Below are 22997 nucleotides of genomic sequence, written 5' to 3' on the forward strand. Positions count from 1 at the left end.
TCCTATTTGGAACCAGTTTGTTGTTCCATGTCCAGTTTCTAACTGTTGCTTCCTGACCTGCATACAGGTTTCTCAAGAGGCAGGTCAGGTGGTCTGGTATTCCCATCTCTTTCAGAATCTTCCACAGTTTATTGTGATCCACACAGTCAAAGGTTTTGGCATAGTCAATAAAGCAGAAATAGATGTTTTTCTGGAACTCTCTTGCTCTTTCGATGATCCATCGGATGTTGGCAATTTGATCTCTGGTTCCTCTAAAACCAGCTTGAACATCTGGAAGTTCACAGTTCATGTATTGCTGAACCAAGGTCTAATATAAATATTAACAAATCATTACATTTCCTGACAAATCAGAACATGTCTGACTAATCAGCTAGGAATTCCCAACCAGTTAGAACAAATGTTGGCCAAATATCAGCCACTTTCAACACTGAATACATATCAAGAATCAGGTATGATTCTTGAAGGGATTTTTACTTTGGCGAGTATGCTATAAGTGAAGCAAATAATTTTCACATTTTTGTTGTTGTTCAGTCGATAAGCCATGTCTGACTTTTTACGACCCCATAGACTGCAGTACACCAGGCTTCCCTATCCTTCACTATCTCCCAGGGTTTGCTCAAACTCATGTCCATTGAGTCAGTGATGCCATCCAACCATCTCATCCTCTGTCTCCTCCTTATCCTCTTGCCTCAGTCTTTCCCAGTATCAGTGTATTTTCCAATGAGTCGGCTCTTTGCATCTGGTGGCCAGACTATTGGAGCTTCAGCTTCAGCATCAGTTCTTCCAGTGAATATTCAGGGTTGATTTCCTTTAGGATTGATTGGTTTGATTTACTTGGAGTCCAAGGGACTCTCAAAAATCTTCAGCACTGCAGTTCTGAAAGCATCAATTCTGGTGGATCTGTCCTTAATTACTGTCTTTCATTTTTTTTTTTTTTTAAACTTTATTTTATGTTGGACAGCAGTTGGCTAACAATGTGTTAGTTTCAGGTGTGATGACAAAGTGATTCACTTATACACATATATATATCTATTGTTTTTCAAATTCTTTTCCTGATTAGGTTGTTACAGAATATTGAGTAGAGTTCAATGTGCTATACAGTAGGTCCTGTTGGTTATCCTTTTTACAACTGTCACTCTTCAACATATGTGCCAGCCAGGGACTTTTTAAGAAGACTTTCCTTAAATCTCAGTGCCCAGAAAGCATTTTATAGTCAAGGTTACACTAGATGAGTCTAGAAAGTTCTACAGGTTGGAAGTCTATATGAGTTGAAGCTGGATGAGCCCTATTGTTTTATTTTTATGTTTATTTATTTTTGATGAGTGGGGATACAACAGTTTTATTTTCAGCATGTTAATTATGATATCTATTGCATTACCAAATATGTATTTCAAGTAGCCAGTTGGTACACACAAGCTTGGAATTCTATGGAGACGTTTAGATGGGGATAAAATGGGGAATAATAGATGTAAAGAAATGGACATATAGTTTCTGAGACAAGAAGAAAGATCCCAGGATTGAGCAATGAAATAGTCCAGTAGTTAGAAGTCAAATAGAGGTGAAGACAATCCCCTCTTTGTCCCCAGTACTTACCGCAACACCACGTGTCCAGTGATTACTGAGTTAAATTGTTCCTTCTCCATATCAGAGTAATAACAAATTGTAGGATGACCATGAGCCCCTGTGTTTTATTAAGGGATGCTCTGGGAATATCCATCAACAGAAAATTGAATTAAAGATTTACTGAGCCTGGCCCTGCCCATCAGAGCAAGACCCAGATTCCCCCACAGCCAATTCCTCCCATCAGGAAGCTTCCACAAGCCTCGTTCTTATCCATCAGAGGGCAGGCAGAATGGAAACCGCAGCTACAGAAAACGAACCGAAGTGATCACTTGGATCACAGCCTTGTCTAACTCAATGAAACTATCAGCCATGCTGTGTAGGGCCACCCAAGATGGACGAGTCATTGTGGAGAGTTCTGACAAAGCATGGTCCGCTGAGAAGGGAATGGCAAACTTCAGTAATCTTGCCTTGAGAACCCCATGAACAGTATGAAAAGGCAAAAAGATATGACACTGAAAGATGAACTCCCCAGGTTGGTAGGTGCCCAATATGCTACTGGAGAACAGTGGAGAAATAACTCCAGAAAGAATGAAGAGATGGAGTCAAAGCGAAACAACTCCCAGTTGTTGATGTGACTGGTGATGGAAGTAAAGTCCGATGCTGTAAATACCAATATTGCATAGGAACCTGGAATGTTAGGTCCACAAATCAAGGCAAATTGGAAGTGGTCAAACTGGAGATGGCAAGAGTGAACATTTTAGGAATCAGTGAACTAAAATGGGCTGGAATGGGTGAAATTAATTCAGATGACCATTATATCCACTGCTGTGGGAAAAATCCCTTAGAAGAAATGGATTAGCCCTCATAGTCAACAAAAGAGTCCAAAATGCAGTACTTGGGTGCAGTCTGAAAAAAGACAGAATGATCTCTGTTCATTTCCAAGGCAAACCATTCAGTATCACAGTAATCCAAGTCTATGCCCTAACCACTAGTGCCAAAGAAGCTGAAGTTGAACAGTTCTATGATGACCTACTCAATATGCCAGCAAATCTGGAAAACTCAGCAGTGGTCACAGGACTGAAAAAGGTCAGTTTTCATTTCAATCCCAAAGAAAGGCAATGCCAAAGAATGCTCAAACTACCGCACAATTGCACTCATCTCACACGCTAGTAAAGTGATGCTTAAAATTCTCAAAGCCAGGATTCAGCAATACATGAACCGTGAACTTCCAGATGTTCAAGCTGGTTTTAGAAAAGGCAGAGGAACCAGAGAACAAATTTTCAACATCTGCTGGATCATCAAAAAAGCAAGAGCATTCCAGAAAAACATCCATTTCTGCTTTATTGACTATGCCAAAGCCTTTGACTGTGTGGATCACAATAAACTGTGGAAGATTCTGAAAGAGATGGTCATACCAGACCACCTGACTTGCCTCTTGAGAAACCTGTATGCAGGCCAGGAAGCAACAGTTAGAAACTGGACATGGAACAACAGACTGGTTCCAAATAGGAAAAGGAGTACATCAAGGCTGTATATTGTCACCCTGCTTATTTAACTTATATGCAGAGTACATCATGAGAAATGCTGGGTTGGAGGAATCACAAGCTGGAATTAAGATTGCCAGGAGAAATATCAATAACCTCAGATATGCAGATGACACCACCCTTATGGCAGAAAGTGAAGAAGAACTAAAGAGTCTCTTGATAAAAGTGAAAGAGGAGAGTGAAAAAGTTGGCTTAAAGCTCAACATTCAGAAAACTAAGATCATGGCATCTGGTCCCATCACATCATGGCAAATAGATGGGGAAACAGTGGAAACAGTGTCAGACTTTAGTTTTGGGGGGCTCCAAAATCACTGCAGATGGTGATTGCAGCCATGAAATTAAAAGACGCTTACTCCTTGGCAGGAAAGTTATGACCAACCTAGACAGTGTATTAAAAAGCAGAGACATTACTTTGCCAACAAAGGTCTGTCTAGTCAAGGCTATGGTTTTTCCAGTGGTCATGTATGAATGTGAGAGTTGGACTACAAAGAAAGCTGAGTGCAGAAGAATTGATGCTTTTGAACTGTGGTGTTGGAGAAGACTCTTGAGGGTTCCCTGGACTGCAAGGAGATCCAACCAGTCTATCCTAAAGGAGATCAGTCCTGGGTGTTCATTGGAAGGACTGATGTTGAAGCTGAAACTTCAATACTTTGGCCACCTGATGCGAAGAGCTGAATGATTGGAAAAGGCCCTGATGCTGGGAAAGATTGAGGGCAGGAGGAGGAGGGGACAACAGAAGATGAGATGGTTGGATGGCATCACCGACTCAATGGACATGAGTTTGGGTGGACTCTGGGAGTTGGTGATGGACAGGGAGGCCTGGTGTGCTGCAGTTCATGGGGTCGCAAAGAGTCGGACATGACTGAGCGACTGAACTGAACTGAACTGAAGGAGGCGTTACAAATAGCTGAGAAAAGAAGAAAACGAAAGGCAGAGGAGAAAAGTCAAGATATACCCATTTGAAAACAGAGTTCCAAAGAAAAGCAAGGAGAGATAAGAAAGCCTTCCTCAGTGACCAATGCAAAGAAATAGAGGAAAACAATAGAATGGGAAAGACTAGAGATCTCTTCTCTGGAGAATGAAACAGCAACCCACTCCAGTATTCTTGCCTAGAGAATCCTGTGGACAGAGGAGCCTGGTGGGCTGCCATCTATGTGGTCACACAGAGTCGGACACGACTGAAGTGACTTAGTAGCAGCAGCAGAGATCTCTTCAAGAAAATTACAGATACCAAGGGGACATTTCATGCAAAGTTGGGCATAAAAAGGGACAGAAATGGTACGGACTTAACAGAAACAGAAGATACTAAGAAGAAGTGGCAAGAATACACAGAAGAACTGTACAAAAAAGGTTTAATGACCCAGATAACCATAATGGTGTGATCACTCACCTAGAGCCAGACATCCTGGAATGCAAAGTCAAGTGGACCTTAGGAAGCATCACTACGAACAAAGCTAGTGGAGGTGATGGAATTCCAGTTGAGCTATTTCAAATCCTAAAAGATGATGTGAAAGTGCTGCACTTAATATGCCAGCAAATTTGGAAAACTCAGCAGTGGCCACAGAACTGGGAAAGGTCAGTTTTCATTCCAGTCCCAAGGAAAGGCAATGCCATAGAATGTTCAAACTACCGCACAGTTGCACTTATCTCACCCACTAGCAAAGTAATGCTCAGAATTCTCCAAGCCAGGCTTCAACAGTACATGAGTCGAAAACTTCCAGATGTTCAAGCTGGATTTAGAAAAGGCAGAGGAACCAGAGATCAAATTGCCAACATCCATTGGATCACAGAAAAGTAAGAGAATTCCAGAAAAACACCTACTTCTGCTTCATTGACTACACTAACGCCTTTGAGTGTGTGGATCACATTAATCTGTGGCAAATTCTTTTTTTTTTTCTTCTTCTTTTTTTTTCTCCTTTATTTATTTATTTATTTATTTTTTTCCAGTGGGTTTTGTCATACATTGATATGAATCAGCCATAGATTTACACGTATTCCCCATCCCGATCCCCCCTCCCACCTCCCTCTCCACCCGATTCCTCTGGGTCTTCCCAGTGCACCAGGCCCGAGCACTTGTCTCATGCATCCCACCTGGGCTGGTGATCTCTTTCACCATAGATAGTATACATGCTGTTCTTTTGAAATATCCCACCCTCACATTCTCCCACAGAGTTCAAAAGTCTGTTCTGTATTTCTGTGTCTCTTTTTCTGTTTTGCATATAGGGTTATCGTTATCACCTTTCTAAATTCCATATATATGTGTTAGTATGCTGTAATGTTCTTTATCTTTCTGGCTTACTTCACTCTGTATAATGGGCTCCAGTTTCATCCATCTCATTAGAACTGATTCAAATGAATTCTTTTTAATGGCTGAGTAATATTCCATGGTGTATATGTACCACAGCTTCCTTATCCATTCATCTGCTGATGGGCATCTAGGTTGCTTCCATGTCCTGGCTATTATATAAGTGCTGCGATGAACATTGGGGTGCAGTGTCTCTTTCATCTGGTTCCTCAGTGTGTATGCCCAGAAGTGGGATTGCTGGGTCATATGGCAGTTCTATTTCCAGTTTTTTAAGGAATCTCCACACTGTTCTCCATAGTGGCTGTACTAGTTTGCATTCCCACCAACAGTGTAAGAGGGTTCCCTTTTCTCCACACCCTCTCCAGCATTTATTGCTTGTAGACTTTTGGATAGCAGCCATCCTGACTGGCGTGTAATGGTACCTCATTGTGGTTTTGATTTGCATTTCTCTAATAATGAGTGATGTTGAGCATCTTTCATGTGTTTGTTAGCCATCTGTATGTCTTCTTTGGAGAAATGTCTGTTTAGTTCTTTGGCCCATTTTTTGATTGGGTCATTTATTTTTCTGGAATTGAGCTGCAGGAGTTGCTTGTATATTTTTGAGATTAATCCTTTGTCTGTTTCTTCATTTGCTATTATTTTCTCCCAATCTGAGGGCTGTCTTTTCACCTTACTTATAGTTTCCTTTGTAGTGCAAAAGCTTTTAAGTTTCATTAGGTCCCATTTGTTTAGTTTTGTTTTTATTTCCAATATTCTGGGAGGTGGGTCATAGAGGATCTTGCTGTGATTTATGTCGGAGAGTGTTTTGCCTATGTGTTCCTCTAGGAGTTTTATAGTTTCTGGTCTTACATTTAGATCTTTAATCCATTTTGAGTTTATTTTTGTGTATGGTGTTATAATCTGTGGCAAATTCTTAAAGAGATAGGAATACTAGACCACCTTACCTGCCTCCTGAGAAACCTGTATGTAGGTCAAGAAGCAACAGAACCAGACATGGAACAACGAACTGGTTCCAAATTGGAAAGGAGTATTTCAAGGCTGTATATTGTCACCTTGCTTATTTAACTTCTATGCAGAGTACATCATGTGAAATGCCGGGCTGGGTGAAGCACAAGCTGGAATTAAGATTGCTGGGAGAAATATCAATAATTTCAGATATGCAGATGACACCACCATTATGGCAGAAAGTGAAGAAGAACTAAAGAGTAGCTTGATGAAACTGAAAGAGGAGAGTGAAAAAGTTGGCTTAAAGCTCAACATTCAGAAAACTAAGATCATGGCATCCGGTCCCATCACTTCATGGCAAATAGATGGGGAAACATGGAAATAGCGAGAGACTTGATTTTCTTGGTCTCTAAAATCACTGTAGATGGTGATTGCAGCCATGAAATTAAAGGATACTTGCTCCTTGGAAGAAAGCTATGACCAACATAGACAGCATATTAAAAAGCAGAGACATTACTTTGCCAACAAAGGTCAATCTAGTCAAAGCTATGGTTTTTCCAGTAGTCATATACGGATGTGTGAGAGTGGAACCGTGAAGAAAGCTGGGCACCAAAGAATTGATGCTTTTGAACTGTGGTGTTGGAGGAGATTTTTGAAAGTCCTTTGAACAGCAGGGAGATCAAACCAGTCAATTGTAAAAGAAATCAGTCCTGAATATTCATTAGAAGGACTGATGCTAAAGCTGAAGCTCCAATACTTTGGCCACCTGATGTGAAGAACTGACTCACTGGAAAAGACCCTGATGCTGGGAAAGATTGAAGGCAGGAAGAGAAGGGGACGAAAGAGTGAAAGAGGATGAGATGGTTGGATGGCATCACCAACTCAATGGACATGAGTTTGAGCAGGCTCTGGGTGTTGATGACGGATAAGGAAACCTGGAGTGCTGCAGTCCATGGGGTCGCAAAGAGTCAGATGAGACTCAGCGACTGAACTGAACTCAACTCGAAACATAAACCTGTTTGTCTTCGTGATAAGCCATGCAACTCCTGATCAGAGAGTGAGGTTCTCTGTGATGAGAAGTAAATATGCCACTTGTACCTCCCCCTTTCAAACTTCCTGCTCTAAATGCAAGGCTGGTATCACAGGGTCCTTGGCATTTGCATCTCATCCCCAGATTTTTGCTGAGCACTTCTTTTGCTTTTCTCCATCTCCCTGCTGTCATTTCTTAAACATTAGAGGGAGAGTGAGCTGTTTTAAAAAATAACTTATTTTTAAATTTTTGGTTATGCTAGGTGTTTTTTATTGCTGGCATGCTTTTCTCTAGTTGTGGAGAGTGGGGACTACTCTTTCTTGTGGTGTGTGGGCTCTAGAGCTCGGGGTCAGTAGTTGCAGCTTGGACTTAGTTGCTGCTTGGCATGTGGGACCTGCCCTGACCAGGGATTGAGCCCATGTACCTTGCATTGGGAAGTGGATTCTTATCCTCTGCTCCACCAACGTAGTCCCCATGCTATCACTGTTATTTGCTATAGTGAAAGAAAGCGAAAGTTGCTCAGTTGTGTCTGACTCTTTGTGGCCCCATGGACTATACAGTCCGTGGAATTCTTTAGGCCAGAGTACTGGAGTGGGTAGCCTATCCCTTCTCCAGGTGATCTTCCTGACCCAGGAATCGAACCAGGGTCTCCTGCATTGCAGGTGGATTCTTTACCAACTGAGCTATCAGGAAAGCCCATAGTATTTTTCTTTTTTGATCTCATAGGTATTGCTCCCTGATTCAATCTCTTTGGCACCCCTGTAGCAGTGGGGACGATACTCTGAGCCTGAGGTGTGTCCACCAGAGAGTTCAGACTGGTCCTGGCCCTGCCAACAGATGGAGGAATGGCCATCTGTCAGATGGCTGAGGCTGAGAAGCCTCCCAGGAGAGCTTGTCCTTAGATGCAACACCAAGTCCTAACTCAGAACAACAAGCTCAGTTCCAAAGTGAAGCTTTAGTCCCTAGAAAAGAAGAATGGTTATAAGTAGAGCAGAGCCTGAAGACCCTCCCTGAAACTGAGGACTCAGGTCTGTATCCTATAAAGATGTGGGGTGACTAGGGTAGCAGAGATTGGCTCGAAGCTCACCAAACTGTTTCCTTTCCTTCCTACACCCATACCTCCCTGGCAAACCTAATTTGCATCTAGTTAGTCGCTCAGTTGTGTTGATTCTTTGCGACCCCATTGACTGTAGCCTGCCAGGCTCCTCTGTCCATGGGATTCTCCAGGCAAGAATACTGGAGTGGGTTGCCATTTCCTCCTCCAGGGGATCTTCCCAACCCAGGGGTCAAACCTGCATTGCAGGCAGATTCTTTAGCATCTGCACCACCAGGGAAGCCCATTTTGTTTCTAAGTTCTGGCTAAATAAATGTGGGTAGAGGTCACATATATCACCTTCCAGTCCTGGCCCATAAAGCTTCCTGCATGATCAGAAAATACAGATGATCCAGTGGGGGACCTGAAGGCCCTAGGTATGAAGAAGCACCAGGTAGAAGAAGCTGGTTCCCTGAATGACCTGGAGGAATAGAGTCTCAGGGCTGATTATCCCCACCTTCACCTTGACCGTGCCATGAGCAGAAATGACCTGATTCTTGAAAACCACTGAAGTTTTGAGATTGTTGATAATGGCAATAACCTTGCCCCGACTGACTCACTGGGTAAAAACAAATAGCACTGTTTAATGAAAATACTACATTTGACCTTGAAGAACAGGCAACACGGCATTTGTTTTTCTAATCAAGTGTAACACAGAAAGAAGAGGACAGTCTTCCCTACCTGCCCCTGCCCTGAACAGCTTTGACATTTCAACAGCGCTCAAATATGAGGTGGCCCTGGCTGGTGGGAGATACAGGAAGAAGTTACAGTTTCTGAAAGGAGGCAGAAATGGCCATGAGGCTTGGGGCGGCTCCAGCTGTGCCAGGAGGGAGGGGTGGCAGCTGCTGTGGACACAGAGGCACCGATTTCAAGAGGAAGTGGTAAAAGCTTGCAGGAGAGTCATGACCAGTAGAACGGAACATATTGTCTAGAGAATGGGAAGTACCAGATGATCAGATTTGCTTATGAGCCCATGTAGGACGCTTGGAGATTGTTGAGCAATACTAGGGCTTCCCTGATGGCTCTGATAGTAAAGAATCTGCATGCAATGTTTGAGACACTGGTTCAATCTCTGGGTCAGAAAGATTCCCTGGAGAAGGGAATGGCTACCCACTCTAGTATTCTTGCCTGGAGAACCCCCTGGACAGAGGAGCCTAGTGGGCTACAGTCCATGGGGTCGTAGAGTTGGACACGACTGAGCGACTAACACACTGGGCATCACAATGGTCATAAAAATCAGCAAATACGGTTTTTAACCACAAAGTATCGGCAGCTTAGAAGGCTGAGGAAGAACAATCCCACTGCAGATCCTTGTAGGGAGACTAGAATAGGTTCTGCGGCTTCAGCTGTGACTGTCAGAATTTCTTCTCTTCATGGCAGGCACAGTGGTCAGACAGGGTGGGCTGTCCTCAGGCTTCTCTCCCCAGCCCTCCTTGTTTCACTCCTCCTAGAGAGGTCAGGTTAGAAAGCCAGGAAGTCCAGGTGTTTGCGTCTTCCAGGGTGCCCTCAGTAGGGGGGTCTGCACAGCAAGGCACTTAAGTCCGCCAGGTGACTAGAGAGCATGTCACAGGTTTTCTTTAGGTAAAAGTCTAGGATTCTGATTTGTTCGGTGGCTGCTTTGAATTTTTTCCTGTAATTGAACGAAAGTACATTAAATGTGAGAAACACTGTTTTAAGCTGTGGTTCCTGTGTTAAAATGGGGGGAAAAAGTGAAGGGGATGGGAGAGATTTCTGGAGTTAAGAGAACCAAAGAGGCGGTAAGGTCAGGGAGCCAGGAGGGAGGGACTCCTTGGCATCTGTGTCCCCCTGAAAATCATTTTGGCAGAGCTGGGGTGATGATGGGGAAAGGGGAAATGCTCAAAAGATTAGGCTTAAAAGGGCTAGAGATGCCGTAGCTGTGGGATGCACATACAGTTACACACATTTATGTGCTGCACAAATGTAAGTGCTATGGGTGATGATATTTTTTTTTTAACGCATGCTATTATTCTCTTTTCTTTTTTAGAATTTTATTTTTATTAACTTGATTTATTTTGGGGGCCACACCTCGCAGCCTGTAAGACCTTAGTTCCCTGAAAAGTGAAAGTGAAGGTGTTAGTGGCCCAGTGCCTCTGCATGGACTGCAGCCTGCTAGGCTCCTCTGTCCATGGGATTCTCCAGGCAAGAATACTGGAGTGGGTTGCCATTTCCTTCTCCAGGGGATCTTCGCCACCCAGGGATCGTACTTAGGTCTTCCACATTGCAGGCAGAGTGTTTACCCTTAGGTCCCTGACCCAGAGGTCAAATCTGTGCCCTTTGCAATGGAAGTGTGGATTCTTAGCCACTAGACCACCAGGGATGTCCTAACAGTACAGTTTTAAGCAAAGTTTTAATCAAACTTTGTACAATTTAATTAAAAATTAAAAAATTTTTTTTGGCCATACTGTGCGGCTTTTGGGATCTTAGTTACCTGGCCGGGGATTGAACCTCAGCCCAAGGCAATGAAAGCCTGAATCTTCACCATTGGACCACCAGGAAATGCCCTTGTACAATTTACTTTACTTTCATCACATAAAAAGGGACTTTCACTAAGAAAAATGGACAGACATTCTCCTTCCCTGCTCTCCTGTGTTTCTGGCTATTTCAGTTCACAGGCATCCTCTCCCAGAAACCCAAGTTCCTATCCTACAGCAGAAACTGATTCTACTCAGCTTAAAGGTTATTTTTCTCAGTCTTTATATCTGAAGAATGTGTTCCAGTTAGCTAATCTGATATCAGGTAAGCCTCTGCTGGCTTACTGTGACCTGTCATGGTGTTTTTCTTAGATGACCCACATAGATGTCAAACGTGGGTTTTAATCATACCTCCAGAGAAGTGTTAGTGGACATTTCGGGAATGGTAGTACACACAAAGAATAAACAACTAATTTTACTAATCTCTACAGTATTATTACATTTATTATTAAGTTATTACATTGTCAAAAAGTAATAAATTATTAATAAAAAGGAGAGCTAACACAAAACACGCAGTGCCACACATGGTTCTGTGTGCTTTGCATGTGTCCATTTAATTCTTAGGAGGCCTTTCTTGTTGGCTCAGAAGGTAAAGAATCCACCTGTAATATGGGGGACCCAAGTTTGATCCCTGGGTGGGGAAGATACCCTGAAGAAGGGCATGGCAACCCACTCCAGTATTCTTGCCTGGAGAATCCCACGGTTAGAGGAGTCTGCTGGGCTACAGTCCATGGGGTCAAAAAGAGTGGAACAAGTTTGAAGCGACTCAGCATGCATGCCCATGCAAGCACAGCCTGGCTCCAGACTCTTCCCTCTGTGGACATGAGTGATATTATATTTTTGTGTGGGGTAAAGTGCGGTGGGGATAACTGTTAGAATGCTGGGACTACCCTCACAGGACAGGCCTAGGACTGTTTCTCATGCAAATGAGGCAGTCCAAGTGAGAGACCTCTTAGAACTTTTGTTTGCCACTAAGAAGTCACATCACCTTTATAGATTTCAGTTTTCTCTTCAGTAAAACAAGGAGTCTCTAAGGTCTGCTTCAGTTCTAAGATAAATAATGTCTTCAGCATTCCTGGACTAAAATGCCTATCTCTTGGTGCCTGAGGGGAAGAAACAGGTCTGATCTTGCGTCCTTAGACCCTTCAAGCTGGAAGCTGCGGGGTAGGGTGCTGAGTGGATCCCTGTAAAGAACTGGTAACCAGAGATGAAGCTTAGAGCTCCAGGGGAAACCTCGCCTTTAACCTGAGAAACGCAGAGAAACACACTGATTAGGTGCCTGCTGTGTGCTACGCGTTTTAAAAAGATTATGTAATATCATCCTCACAATATGCTCCTGAAGTAGGTGCTATTATCTCCATATCTAAGCTGAAGCTTAGTCATACAAGTGACTTGCCCTAGATGGCCCAGCGAGTGAGGGTTGCGGGCGGAATTCAAACCCGTTTGACTCCAAAGCCCAGGCGTATTTCACAACCTTTGCTTCCTATCTCATTTCGTGCTTACTGCAAGCCCATGGGCTGTATCAGATCCCCATTTCACGGAGGAGGAGAGTGAGGCTCAGAGCGGTGGCGTGACCAGCCCAAAAAGGCATCTGTCCCGGAGGGGGCGGAGTGGAGGGGCAGGAGCGCGCACGCGGGCGCGGAGGCGGCAACGTGCGCCTCCTCCAGGCCCTGCCACGCTGCCCGGCTCCCACCTTTTCAGGTCCCGGCCCCGCGCACCTCGACTGCGAACTACATTTCCCGGCAGGACGCGAGCGCGCGCACGCGCACCGGGGCCTCCACCATGGCGACCGTGCTGTCCAGGGCGCTCAAGCTCCCCGGTAAGCTGCAACCTCGCGACCACCCCGCCCCCGCCGGTCTTGGGGAGGTGGGGACTCCAGGCTCCCGGGGGCGAAGCCTATCGGGGCCTGGCCCCAACCCGAGCGGAGCTGCAGGCGCGCGGAGGCGAGACGGTGAAGCCTCCCGCGGGCTGGGGTCCACGCGCCACCAGGGGGCAAAGGAGGCGCCCGGCGGGTCGGGGGTCGTAGGCGCGGGGCGAGCCTGGGAAACGCGGGGGGACGGACCCTGAAGGCGCGCCGGGATGGTAGCCTGGCGCTGCGGCGGCGGCGGCGGATGTCAGGGCGCGCGTCGCCGCTGTCCCCAGGGGAGGGCGATGAGGTTAGCATCCTTTCCCGAGCGCCGCGAAGGACTTACGGGAGGGTCTCCAACTCTTTCCGTCTTGGGCTGGACTGGGGGTTGAGGGCAAGGGAGTGGCAGGATGGCGAGTGACCCCTTTGGAGCAGCCTCTCCGTTTAATGCTGCGGTGAGGTAGGTGGAACAGATATTTCCCCTCCTAAAAAATAAACTATTTGTCAAATTGACTTGTCCAGGGTCGCACAAACAGCATAGGAAAAGCCTGGACTTGAACATGCGGGGTCTTCTGACTCTAGATTCTGGGTCTTGGGTTCCATTTGTTCAGTCTCAGGCTCTCAAGCCTGAGCATTTATGAGGGTAATTTATTTGCATCGGTAAGTTGCAGATAATGGATGGAATATTCTTTTAAGGAGCCACTAGTGGTGAAGTCAACTTGCAGAGCTAATTCAGTGCTTGGGGGCAACAGCTCGAAGTTTTTGTTTTTCCTTTTAAACCTCCAGCTAGAAACTTGCTATTTTAATAAAAGTATATTTATTCTGCTCAAATAAATTTTAGATGTTAAGGCTTTAGAAAAATGTATGCTTTTATCTAAATAAGTTTGTTGTTTTTGATGTGGACCATTTTTAAAGTCTTTATTGAATTTGTTATAGTATTGCTTCTGTTTTATGTTTTTGTTTTTGTTTTTTTTTTTTGGCTGTGAGGTATGGGGGATCTTAGCTCCCCTACCAGGGATCAAACCTACACCCCCTGTGTTGGAAGGCAAAGTCTTAACCACTGGACCACCGAGGAAGTCCCACCTAAATACATTTTTAAACATTGACCTATAAACTGTTTGCTGATAATCTTAAGTTGTTTGTGAGAAACGCAGTTGCTTCCCCAGCATGGGTAGAAAGGGCTGATTGGGTGTCTGGCAGATAACCCCGTGGAAGGTCCCTGTTCTCAAGGGGTTTCCAGTCTGCCAGATTGTCCCACGAATGACACTGGGTTGATTGTGAATTTAATATGAATTTGCATTTCCCCAGATTTCATAACTTCAGACACTTTTTCTTTGCACGTGGTCTCATTAGAACTTTGGAAGGAACGTTGATCTCTCTGTTGGAGTGTGTATGTAACATTGGAATAGAATGGGGATAACCCTTTATGTGCAGGATTTACTTTTAAGAGAGTAGCCGTGTATATCCTTAGTGTAGGATAGTGTCCTCCCACAGGCTTCTCAGGTGAGGCAGTGGTAAAGACTGCACTCAGGAGACTCGGCTTCAGTCCCTGCATTGGGAAGATCCCCTGGAGGAGGAAATGACAACCCACTCCAGTATTCTTGTCTGGAGAATCCCATGGACAGACGCGCCTGGCAGGCTGTAGTCCATGGGGTCACAAAGAGTCAGACGTGGCTGAGCACGCCTGCATAGCACAGCATAGACATCCTCCCAAGGGGTAATGGGATGTCATACATGTTTAGCTTTGTTTCTCCTTTTCTTTTAGATTCTTTCCCCACCTCGCGCCCCCTCTGAAGTGAAGTGAAGTGAAAGTTGCTCAGTCGTGTCCGACTCTTTTCGACCCCATGGACTATACAGTCTATGGAATTCTCCAGGCCAGAATACTGGAGTGGGTAGCCTTTCCCTTCTCCAGGGGATCTTCCCAACCCAGGGATTGAACCCAGCTCTCCTGCATTGCAGGCAGATTCTTTACCAGCTGAGCCACAAGGGAAGCCCCGTGCCCCCTCTCGCATAGGTAATTGTCATTCTCAAAGGCTGGAAATGCAAAACAAAAACTCTTGCTTTTGAAACTCTTGAGCTCTCTTGCATGCTGAGGCTTCATCGTTAATCCTGGCGTATTCAGTTACAGTAAATGTGTCAGCTGACCGGGTAGGGGAAGCACAGTCTGGTCCTGGACGTGTGTGTGTGTGGACGGCAGTAGGGCCCTGAGCACTCCGGTACTCTTGATACTTTTAGGTCCTGGTTGTTGTTGCTCAGTCTCTAAGTCATGTCCTACTCTTAGTGACCCCATGGACTGCAGCACGCCAGGCTTCCCTGTCCATCCCCAACTCCTGGAGCCTACTCAAACTCGCGTCCATTGAGTTGGTGATGCCATCCAACTGTCTCATCCTTGGTCGTTGCCTTTCTCCTCCTCCCTTCAATCTTTCTCAGCATCAGGGTCTTTTCCAATGAGTCAGTTCTTCACATCAGGTGGCCAAAGTATTGGATCAGCATCAGTCCTTCCAATGAACATTCAGGATTGATTTCCTTTAGGATTGACTGGTTTGATCTGCTAGCTGTCCAAGGGACTCTCAAGAATGTTCTCCAACACCACAGTTCGAAAACATCAATTCTGCGGTGCTCAGCCTTCTTTATGGCCCAGCTCTCACATCCATATATGACTACTGGAAAAACCATAGCTTTGACCACACAGACATTTGTTGGCAAAGTGATGTCTCAAATTTTTAATATGCTGTCATAGTTTTTCTTCCAAGGAGCAAGCGTCTTTTAATTCCATGGCCACAGTCACTGTCCACATTGATTTTCGCGCCCCCGAAAAATGAAATCTGATACTGTTTCCACTTTTTCCCCATCTGTTTGCCATGAAGTGATGGGACCAGATGTCATGATGTTCCTTTTTCAAATGTTGAGTTTAGGCCCAGGTACAAAGGCTGTGTGTTTTTTAGGTGATGTGGGTCTTTTGGGTTTTTGTTCATGCTTTTGCTTTTCTCCCTCTTGCCCTCTCTCCCTTCTACCACAAGTACAACTGTTAGCTTTTATATTAGATGGAAGTTGCTTTCTGATAGCTCTTTTTGGGTACCCTGTAATTGGGTCTGTGAAGCTGTTATCCTGTTTTGGCTACTGTATCATGTTACTTTAGTTAACGTCCTCACTATTTTTTTTTTTTTTACATTGAGTATCATTGATGTATAACATTGTATTAGTTTCAGGTGTACTAATGATTTGAAATTTGTAGATATTGCAAAATCACCACAATGACATACTCACTATTTTTATGTGTAAGGAAGCAGACTAGAATGGTGGTGAAGAGCATGAGACCGACTTGGATTAATCCACTCTTTATCAGAGTCTCTTTAACCTTTAATTTCTTCATATGTAGTAATAATATTATTATGGAACCTTTCACTGTTAGCCACACAGTAGGGTTATTTGGTGTAGTAAAAGAGATGGATGTGCTTAAGAAGTTTGTTGACCTTTGTTTTGTGTTAATTATTCAGTAAGTGTCAGCCATTATTATCTTCATCATTAGCACCATGATCTTTACAAATGTGGTGACTGGAGGGAGGCCTGTTGCAATGTGCTCATGGCCAGTGTCCATCAACCTGGCGAAGAAAGAACAGTTCCTGGGATGTCTTTCAGTTGCATATCCTTTCATCAAGCTCAAGACGGAAAGATGTTTGGCCAACATGCGTAGAATGCGGTTAATTAGTAACAGAAGGACAATGTGAGATTCATAAAGTAGCTGGTGGGGCAACTTATCGCTTAAGAATATATATTTTTAGTCCATTTAAAAGTTTAAAGGTCAAACACTGAAGGGAATAGAAGAGCATAATGTTATTGTAATGGTTTGTTTTATTATGTGTAACTTGGAATGATTCTGTGCCCTTGGATAAACTAATTCATGATGGGAATGATTTACCTTTAGTTGCAGTAGAGTGTAGGCGATAGTCTGTGTAAAGTATAGTGCATGTCACAGAGGAGGTTACATTATAGTATGTTTTCCTGAGAACACTTGGGGCTGGTATAGTTGCATCTCTTTTCTATTGATATTTTCCTCTATCTCATTTTGGGATTGCTATTTGCCCAGCATCCTCTCTGTCTCTAAAAGTGACAGTCATGGGAAGCTTATTTACACTGATGTATCCTGAAATTGGGCTTCCCAGGTGTCACTAGTGGTAAAGAATCCACCTGGCAATGAAAGACACAGGTTTTATTCCTGGGTCAGGAAGATTCCCTGGAGAAGGAAATGGCAACGCACTCGGACAGAGGAGCCTGGCAGGCCACAGTCCATGGGGTTGCAAAGAGTCAGACACAACTGAGCGTCTGAGCACATTCTGAAATCAGTGTCCTCTCTTTATTTTCTGAAAACCTTTCATTGACTAAAAATGTGGGTGGTGGCTGAAATCAGCAGACAAGAGGTTGGTAAAGTTCCCTGAGCTTTGAAGCATGGATTGGATGTCTACTCCTCAGCCTGAGTATAACTTTAGGCAAGTGATGTACTATATATTTCACTCTTTTGCTGTGAATAGATAGAAAAAAAATTTTACTTAGGACTTCTCTAATTAAAACTTGCTGTAATAATTAAGTGGAAGGTCGTTTTTGCATGTTCTGGAAAAATACATATTAATAGTAAAAAAGTCAATATTTAGTTTCCTGTGTAATTTGGCCAAGCACTGGTTGTAATCTGTGATCCCGTAAAGAAAGCATATGTGATCTTTTGTGCTTGCCTCTGTACTTCAGAAATATCATGTCTGGGTCAGTTCTTGGATTTTGCGGTCCCATTTTCTTTCTCTGAGGATTTTCCCATATTGCCACACTGTCATTTAGTAATGTGTTTTACTGTGGAGAAGTCAGCCTGATTTTTGTTCCCACTGTTAGTGCCTTGCTTCTTTTCCTCTTGGGCTGACTGGCTGCTTACAGGATTCTGTCTTTGTCCTTCAAGTTCTTTGCCTTTACTAGGATATATTTCAGTATTGATTGCTCTGTGTCAGTTTTTCTTGAGACTCAGTGGGCACCTTATTCTGCAGTTTCAGGTCTTGCTTTCCTGCAGGAACCTTTTTTGTATGGGCTTCCCTGGTGGCTCAGATTGTAAAGAGTCCACCTGCAATGCAGGAGACCTGGGTTTGATCCCTGGATTGGGAGGATCTCCTGGAGAAGGGCACAGCAACCCACTCCAGTATTCTTGCCTGGAGAATCCCATGGACAGAGGAGCCTGGTGGGCTACAGTCCATGGGGTCGCAGAGAGTTGGACACAACTGAGGAACTAACACTTAACTGCAGGAGCTTTATTCGTATGTCTTTTACATCATTTTGGTTCCATTCTCTTTTCTAGTCTCTTCTTCAATTACGTGTAGATTGGATCACTTTTGTCCTCTCTATCTGTCCCTTTCTATCTAGTCCTTTTATATACTTTGCTCTTTTTCTTGTGAAGTACTGAGATAGTACAGCCTTCAAGCCAGACTGCCTGGGATTGAATCCTTGTATTATCACTTGCTGTATAACTGTGGGCCGGTTACTTAAACTTCCAAACCTCAGTTTCCTCATCTTTAAAATGGAGATAATATTGTGTCTGCCTCAGAGAGTTGCTGTGATAATTTACTGAGCTAAGGCAGTAAAAGGGCTTGAAAGAGAGCATAGTAAGTGCTCAAAACTGCCAGCCCTTGTTATTTCCGTTTCTTCTTGCTTGATTTTCACAGTCTAACCTTTATATCTCTGATGCTCTTTTCAGCCATTTCGGTTCTTTTTGCCGATCCCAATAAGGATATCCTTTGTAAGATTGTTTTATTCTTTCCTTCCATCATTTTCCCGAGTCCTGCTTGTTTACTTTTCACCTTCTCTGTTGAATCATCATTTCTTCTTAGAAATGTTCTGTTTTTCCCACGAGCCCTTATTTCGGAGAAGGCAGTTGCTTGAATTTCTTGGATTCTAGGGGGAAGTATCTGTTCACTATTTCTTCCATTTCGTGGTATCCCTTGTCCAGCATTTGTTCTGTAGCTGGGTTTTTGTTTGCTGGGTTTTGTTGTAATTTCTTTCTTGAATGTTTGTGGAACTTTGCAGTAGCTTATGGGCTGAGGACTAACGATGGCTGCGTTCAGATTTCTATTCGTATTTAGATGGGCGGCTGTTTTACAGCCAGCCATTGGCTGGCTGGTGGGCGGAGGCTGAATGCATTTGGGCAGCTGAGGCTGGAAGCTAATCTAGGCTGTCAACTCAAATCCCTTTTCCACCAGTGCTTTTCCTTTGTGGATGTTGCTTTCGTCACAGGCTGGCATTTGTCACAGGGCCTCAGAATGCTGGTTTAGCCTTTACTTCTTTATTTCTTTTTGTGTGCGCATGCTCAGTCGTGTCTGATTCTGCGACCCCATGGATGGTAGCCCACCAGACTCCTCTGTCCATGGGTTTTTCAGGCAAGAATAGTGGAGTGGGTTGCCATTTCCTCCTCCAGGAGATCTTCCTGACCCAGGGATCAAACCTGCGTCTCCTGTGTCTCCTGCATTGCAGGCGGATTCTTGACATTGTAAGCCCTTGGGGAAGTTCCTTGTGCCAGTTATCAGTTTATTGACCCCGAGCTCCACGTTCACTTTTGTTGTCTGATCTGTAAACGTGGACCTGGACCCTTTACATACCACGTTTGTCCTTCTGGGCTACAGTCTCCCCATTCTAGGATACCTTTTGGATTTCTCCTCCCAGATTTATTTTACTCTCCTGTCACTGTTTAATCATTCTCTGCATGAAACTGTCCTCTTTGAATTAGTGTCTGGTTTCTGTCTCCTGATTGGACCCACACTGTCCAAAAAAATCCGCCCCTTGAGAACTGCCAGTGTTACCTTTTCTAACCTGCCGTGATGCCAGCCTGCTTCTTGTAAACAGAAAAGCTGCGCTCTTTCTTCTTCAGTCTTATCTTGGCTGTTCATGCTGTGGTGTTGAATGAGGCTCATTGGTGCTTCTGGGACCCCCAAGTTTTGTCTTTCTGAGGGAAAGATTATTTGCTTTGGCTTTATATCTGGGGAACGAGGGAGGCAGCGCAACGGATTGGTTAGAGCCGTGGATTCTAATCAAATTGCCTGAGGTTGAATCTTGGCTTTTCTTGTTAAGTCTGTGATCTTAGGCAACTGACCTCTTTATATTTTAATCTTCTTGTTGATAAAATGGGGATGATAATGGCACCTACCTCCTGGGGTGGTTGTGAGGATTAAATGTGTTAACCCCTGTAACTGCATGGACCAGGGCCTGGCGTAGTAGCTCTTAGTACATTTCCATTGGTCATCCACGTCATCACTATTATTAATTTCGTGAACGTGGCTCCTTGCTGGAGACCTGAGATGTGTGTCCCTGTTCTTACTATACTTCCTCAGTTGGATGCAAGTTTCACTGCCTTTGGCAATGACTTTTCATAAATTACAGTTTGGGGATGTGGCTGTTTCCTTTTTTATTCTTTTTCTATTTTTGTTTCTTTTTCTTCCCCTCTGGTTTTAGGGAGAGACTGACAGAAAGGCCATCCTTTGCCATCATTAACTAGCAGCACATAATCTTTTTAGAGGGACCAGTTTGACAGAGGCTTTGATTTTCAAAGAATGCTTGTAATTTATTTTTATAGGTTTATTAAAGAATTTGCAGGTCTCTGCAGCATTTGCAGTCAAGTTCTCTTCCTCCCTGTGATAGTATACCATAAAATGAAAATGGATTTCCTTTAAACCGTTTTGTTCACTAGTATTACAGTCATAATTTCACTTTGGCAGAGGTGCTGTTTTAGGCTGTGTTTGTTGCTGGCTGGAAACTGACTAGGAAGATGGAATTCGGTTAGTGTCCATGCTGAATTTTTCACTTGATGCTAAAAATCATGTAATTGTAGGACGGCTTGAGCATATGTAGAAAGTGCTTTGGAGTTTTAGTTGAATCAGTTGTGTGATGGGACGACCAAGAAAGCTGACCTGATCCTAGGTGGTGGAGGTTGCTGTTTAGTCACTCAGTCGTGACTCTTCGTGACCCCATGGACTACAGCACGTGAGGCTTCCCTGTTCTCCATTATGTCTGGAGTTTGCTCAGATTCATGTCCATTGAGTCAGTGATGCCATCTAACCATCTCATCCTCTGTCACCCCCTTATCCTCCTACCTTCAGTCTTTCCCAGCATCAGGGTCTTTTCCTATAAATCAGACTTTTGCATCAGGTGGCCTAAGTACTGGAGCTTCAGCTTCAGCGTCAGTCTTTCCAATGAATATTTAGGGTAGATTTCCTTTAGGATTGACTGGTTCGATCCTAGTTACAGGTTTTGAATTGTAGTGGCCCCTCTGTCCTCCCCTGGTCAGACTGCACTGCTGGGACCATATTCAGGTCTGGGGACATATTGTGTCCAGAGGAGAGGGACCAGGGTGTCATGGACACATGAAATAATGCTTCTTCAAGTAATGGGTAGAAAAGATAGAGATATTTAACCTGGGGGTGAGGAGACGGGGTGAGGGCAGAGGAGAGATAGAATACCAACAGTAATAACAGACGCTGAAATTTACTGAGTGTGACTCTTAAGTCAGCACCGAGAACCATGCGTGTGTTATTTAATCCTCATAACAGTGGCTCATTGGTAAAGAATCTGCCTGTCAATGCAGGAGACACAGTTTCGATCCCTGGGTTGGGAAGATCCCTTGAGGAAATGACAACCCACTCCAGTATTCTTGCTTTGGAAATTCCATGGACAGAGAAGCCTGGTGGGCTACAGTCCATAGGGTCACAAAAGAACTGGACATGACTTAGTGACTAAACAACCATAATAAGCCTGAAATAAAGGCATAAACTCCTCCAGTTGCTGGCACTTAGGGCCAGGGGCGGCTTGGCGGGAGGAAGGTTTAACTCCCTTCAGCCCCATAAATGTCCGCCTCCTGCCACCCCACCAAAGATACGGTCTAAATAAAACTGCAGTGCTTATTGTATAAACCAGTGTCAAGACAGGTCCTCCGTCTCCACATGCCTGCTAGATTCCACCACTCCCAGGCTGCAGGATCAGAATAGCAATTTTCAGGTAACCACTGTTTACTGAAACATGTACTGAACGGGTGTTAGACTCTCAGGAAGGTTCTCAAAGCTAAGTTTTTGGTAGGATGTCTCCAGGTGACTTTCAGCATTTGACTTTCTTTGTGGTTTCTGTAGAAACAGTTGTGTGCTAAGTCGCTTCAGTTGTGTCTGACTCTTTGGGACCCCATGGACTGTAGCCCACCAGGCTCCTCTGTCCATGGACTTCTCTAGGCAAGAATACTGGAGTGGGTTGCCATTTCCTCCTAGAGGGGATCTTCCCGGCTCAGGGATTAACCCGAGTCTCTTAGATCTCCTGCATTGGCAGGAGGGTTCTTTAGCATTAGTGACACCTGCGAAGCCCAGAAGCAACCGGGAGGTCACACATACCGGCCTGTGAGGAGTGGTGTGCAGAGAACAATGGTTCTAAAAGTTTAGAGGAGTCATGGGACAGATTGGAACATCACCACTCTAAGAAAAATCAAAGGAAATATACACAGTAGGTGTATGCAAGGCCCATGGAAGAGCCGTGGTCTTTTTGTTACTGAGAATCACACAAACTAACAGAACTTAAAAAAAAAAACTAGTATTTGAAGTTAGCTATTTTCTGTTTCTTTTCAAATGTTCTTAAACTCATGAAAGTGATATTTCTCGAACAGCAGTGCCCATCCTTTTTGGCACCAGGGACTGGTTTGGTGGAATGCTAGATCCCTCTCACGGGCTGTTTACAGTAGGGTTCACGCTCTTATGAGAATTGAATGCTGCCGCTGTTTTGACAGAAGGCAGAGCTCAGACAGTGATGTGAGTGATGGAGTGTGTATGTGCGTGCATGCGTGCTTGAGCGCTCAGTCATGTCTGACTCTCTGCAACCCCATGGACTATAGCCTGCCAGGCTCCTCTGTCCATGGGATTTCCCAGGCAAGAGTATTAGAAGAGGTTGCCATTCCCTTCTCCAGGGGATCTTTGTAACCCAGGGATTGAACCCACATTTCTTGCATTGACAGGCCGGTTCTTTACCAGCTGAGCCACGGGGGAAGCCAAGTGATGGGGAATGGCTATAAATACAGATGGAGCTTTACTTGCTCACCTGCCTCTTAGCTCCTGCTGTGTGACCCAGTTCCCTGTTGGGGTCCCCTGTTCTAGAACACTGTGATTTCCTTTCTTTCTCTCCCCC

The 22997-nt window shown here is 44.4% G+C and overlaps 1 protein-coding gene across 1 annotated transcript in view; it reads left to right on the forward strand.

The window, feature by feature from the left end:
• Window positions 1-12595: 12595 nt before the first annotated feature.
• Window positions 12596-22997, forward strand: part of FAM234B (family with sequence similarity 234 member B) — a 38411-nt gene continuing 28009 nt past the window's right edge. Inside the window, exon 1 of the mRNA XM_043440624.1 lies at window positions 12596-12791. Within this exon, the coding sequence (XP_043296559.1) occupies window positions 12755-12791 (37 nt within the window). The 5' untranslated portion in view covers window positions 12596-12754. The remainder of the gene's footprint in view (window positions 12792-22997) is intronic.

This window comes from Cervus canadensis, chromosome 21, assembly GCF_019320065.1.
Source record: "Cervus canadensis isolate Bull #8, Minnesota chromosome 21, ASM1932006v1, whole genome shotgun sequence".
Lineage (NCBI taxonomy): Eukaryota > Metazoa > Chordata > Mammalia > Artiodactyla > Cervidae > Cervus > Cervus canadensis.